This window comes from Morone saxatilis, unplaced genomic scaffold (assembly GCF_004916995.1).
Source record: "Morone saxatilis isolate NCDOM2014 unplaced genomic scaffold, NCSU_SB_2.0 Contig21, whole genome shotgun sequence".
In the NCBI taxonomy this organism is placed as follows: Eukaryota; Metazoa; Chordata; class Actinopteri; family Moronidae; genus Morone; species Morone saxatilis.
This window is the reverse complement of record NW_023339774.1, coordinates 1,302,442-1,306,797: the sequence shown is the minus strand read 5'-3', so window position 1 is coordinate 1,306,797 and position 4,356 is coordinate 1,302,442. Positions and strand designations below refer to the sequence as shown.

General features: G+C 40.7%; 1 protein-coding gene across 1 annotated transcript in view; it reads left to right on the top strand.

The window, feature by feature from the left end:
- The window catches only part of uap1l1 (UDP-N-acetylglucosamine pyrophosphorylase 1, like 1), a gene marked incomplete in the record, with an annotated part of 9,198 nt that overhangs the window by 2,198 nt on the left and 2,644 nt on the right, over window positions 1-4,356 (top strand). The window contains 5 exon segments of the mRNA XM_035667774.1: window positions 239-414; window positions 540-712; window positions 1,193-1,386; window positions 2,955-3,095; window positions 3,212-3,397. Coding sequence (XP_035523667.1) covers window positions 239-414; window positions 540-712; window positions 1,193-1,386; window positions 2,955-3,095; window positions 3,212-3,397 — 870 coding nt within the window.

Sequence of the window (4,356 nt, the reverse complement as noted above, 5' to 3'; positions counted from 1 at the left end):
ACAGACAGAGGGAGAGTGACACCCTGACTGCACTATATCTTTACATAGAGAATAGTTGTTAGCTGCTATATTCATGTAATAAAAGTCATATATAACCCTTAAAATAAATGTTAAGTGGTACAAACACGGCTGTTTTTGGCTTTGTGATTAAGAGGATAATTAAAGTCACAGAGGTCATGGAGATTAAATATAAATGTAACATGTTAAACCTGTAGTCTGTACTACTGTAACTCTTCAGGTACATAATGACCAGCGAGTTCACTCTGGCTCCCACTGAGAAGTTCTTCAAGGAAAACAACTACTTTGGTCTGGAGCCGTCAAACATTGTTATGTTTGAGCAGAGGATGATCCCAGCAGTGACCTTTGATGGAAAGGTCATTCTGCAGGGTAAAGGGAAGATCGCCATGGCCCCAGGTAGGTGCACAGCAGCTCCTGCAGAAGATCCAGAGACAGTTATCTCTGAAATCACTTCACTTTCACCTGCCACTGATAGCTTGAGGCAATGAGCCATGTTTCAAACTCTCTCCACCCACTGTCAGATGGGAACGGTGGTCTGTACAAGGCGCTGGTGGACAACAAGGTGCTGGAGGACATGAAGAAGAGGGGAGTGGAGTACCTGCATGTGTACTGTGTGGACAATATCCTGGTCAAGATGGCCGACCCTGTGTTCATTGGGTTCTGTGTGAGCAAAGGGGCTGACTGTGGAGCCAAGGTAGAGTAACATGTAACATCACACAGTAGTTGAACGGGAAGGTTGATCTCTCATGTCTGAGCATTAAAGCTGCAGTAGGTAACTTATAAAAATAACTTTTGACATATTTGCGAAAATTGGTGAAAAAAATCAGGTTCCTCTGGCAAATATGACAAAAAATTATTTTTATAAAGAAACAAACCTACTACAATTTTAAATAAGAGCTGGAGCCGGGTGGCGTCATTTTAACAGTTCTGTTTGTGTACAGAACAAAACTAAATGTGGCGTGTTAATTAGTGAGTTTTAAAGTTGCTGGCAGAGGTCCATTTAAACTTTGGCAAATTAAAGGAAAAATCTGCATAAAATGTCTTAGTAAGGTGTTATACAGTATACGCACAGTATGCCAAAACACACCTTTACGTCCCATATTTTTTAACAATAATCTCACAAGGGAAGAATTAGATTCAATAAAAAGTTTCCATCTGCTCTGTCACGTGTCAGGTGGTGGAGAAGGCCTGCCCTGCGGAGCCAGTGGGCGTGGTTTGCAGGGTGCAAGGAGTCGCACAGGTGGTGGAGTACAGCGAGATCCAACCAGAGACGGCTGAGCTCCGGGGACCTGGAGGGGAGCTGGTGTACAGCGCGGGGAACATCTGCAATCACTTCTTTACCAGGGCTTTCCTGCACGATGTAGCAGAGTAAGAGCCTGTACTGTCACATACATTATGTGTTGCTAGGATCCCTCTGACGGACTGACCAGGCAAATTTCAACAGCACACGCCCATATCTGGATGTTAAACCTGCATTAACTGATCCGTTGGCCACTTGGAGCTGTAAACACAACATTGACATATTATCACCTTAAAGCTGATATGGTAAACATGTTTGCAGTCAGTTGCTTATTTATAAATTTAGCAGATCCAAAGAACATAAGAATTCTTTAGGAGGTTTCCAGCCAATATTCACTCTCTGTTTTGGTCTCTACCTCCTCCTGAAAACAGTATTTGGCTCTTAAGCCGTACATTTTTCAAATACTCACTAGAGCACAAAATATGGATTAATCCCCATCTGAAAATAATCCCTTACAAATGCACTATTTCCTTCCGTTTGCTAAAAACTACAGTGACCAGCCATTTTATGAAATTGTTTAGCTACTTTGGTAAATAAAAGTGTGACTAATTTTCATCTTGAGTAGAAACCAGTATAAAGGGATAGGCTCATACATTGTTGGTTTCGGTTTTTCATGGGATTTGTGGACAAATACAAAAAAAATTCATTACTAGCAATATACTTTTTAAAAACGCAACTGTCCCAGCTTTTATTTTGAAAGTTTAAACGGAACAGTTGCACTTAAGGGATTCAGACTGCCATGAGTTAGAGTGGCCAGCTTTTATCATTTTGAGCAAAAAAAGCCCTGTTGCCAGGGAGACTGGGGCTTGAGTCCCATGTGAAAACAGAATTTTTAAACTTAGTTGACGTATTATTTTAAGTTTGTGTTTTTTCAGTCTTCAGTGGCAGTTTGGTTAGGTTTAAGCAATCAATCTTTAGTTTAGTTGAAGATCGTGGTGTAGATGCAAATAACATTTGCAACAATAGCATCTGCCTTTAATTAATCTCCAACTATTTTGATAATTGAATAATTGCTTTGAGTCATTTTTTAAGAAAAACCGTCCAAATTCTGTGCTTTCAGCTTCTCCAATGTGAATATGTTCAGCTTTCTTTTGTCCTCTATGACAGTAAACTGAATGTCTTTGGGTTGTGGACAAAACAATATATATATATATAGGAATATCTTATGGACCAAACAACTAATTGATGAAGTCAGAAAATGATCAATAGATTCATCGATACTAAATATAATCAATCAAATAGACTCGTGAGACCTTTCATACAGAGGTTTGTAATAACCTACAGTGTAAAACCGAAATAATTTTTGCCTAATGATAGCATTCTTAGTCTGTATGTCTGTCCAAGACATTGGTCCAGAGTGAAACTACTGACCCGACTGTCATACAGGTTTTTTTTATATAGATCCCCAGCAGATGATTCTTAAAAGATTTCCTGATCTACCCAGTAGCACCACCATCGGGCCAAAGTTTGTACTTTATAAACACTTCCCTAATAAATTGCCTCAAAAACTACAAAAGTGAATGTCCAGATTTCTGTGGTAATTTGTATTTGGATACACCCTATATGTAACCTTCCTGCATGTTGTTAGGTCCTGTAAAAAATGCTTTTGATTTCCTAATATTTTTTCTTCCGACAGGAAATTCGAAGCCCAACTAAAACAGCATGTTGCCATCAAGAAAGTGCCCTTTGTGGACACATGTGGCAATCCCGTCAAACCTACCAAACCCAACGGCATAAAGATGGAGAAGTTTGTTTTTGATGTATTTCCATTCTCAAGGTATTGTTGGTTATTATGTGTCTTCAGCTATTGACTCCTGTTGTTTTACTCTACCTAAACTACATAAGTATTAACACAGTGTCTCTACAGCTAATTGAAACAGTTGTCTTTGGCAGGAGCTTCGTTGTGTTTGAGGTTGTAAGGGGGGATGAGTTTTCCCCCCTGAAAAATGCAGATGGAGCAGCCACAGACAGCCCCACCACAGCCAGGAACTCTCTGTTGGCCCAGCACTGCCGCTGGGCCACGGCTGCAGGGGCCACACTGTTGGATGAACATGGGAATGCCCTTCCTCCTACAACCAGGTTGGAAGAAAATGTTCCTATATACACCCTGCAGCAACAGATACAGTCAGAACTTGGAACTGTAAATGGGAACAGAAAATACAGCTTTTTTACTTTTCTTAGCAGGAATAGCACAGGTGGAACCAGTAACTTTAATGGAACATGTCCATTATTAGAACAGATTCGAAAAGATTATAAGATGTCTAATGGGTTTTATTGCACAAAATCATATTTCATTTAGTGCTGTCAGTTAAACGCGTTATTAACGGCGTTAGCGCAAACCCATTTTAACGGCGTCAATTTTTTTTGTCGCACGATTAACGCGATAAGTGTTGTGTGACATCAATCGCGATAATGTTGTTAAGTGCCTAGCACACTTGTAGTTTTTTTTCAAACATCGCGCGTCAAACAACTAGAACTTGGAGAAAAACACACAACCACACCGATCCTTAGCTTAACCGGTATATCTAATCAAACCAGGCACAGCCTCCACCACTTTTTAGAGCCGTAGTAGACGATAACCCTTTTGAGTGGAACGCGAGCGCAATGAGACGCCGAAGGGAATGGCCAATAATGTATTCCTGAATGGAAAGTATTAAGTTTAAAAAAGTGCCAAAATGGGTTCCATGACCAAAGACCCAAAGTGATCTGTGTGTTTTGTCGTTGTGAACTGAGCTATCATCGCAGCACGTCCAGTCTAAATACCACTTGATGGCCAAGCACACAGCTGATGCGAATTCTCCGCCCCCTCGTCAAAGCCAGGCATTTTGTAAGATAAGATAAGATAAGATAAGATAAGATATTCCTTTATTTGTCCCACAATGGGAAATTCCGATGTTCCAGCAGCAAAGTGGATAGAGGAAAAAAAAACCGTATACAAACAGTAACTATACGTTCAGACCAAAAGCGCCAAAGCCGCCCTGTCCGCCCCGCTAAAGTCGCTTTTGCCGCCTTTGTCGCCCTTTCGTTCTTGCTTCTCA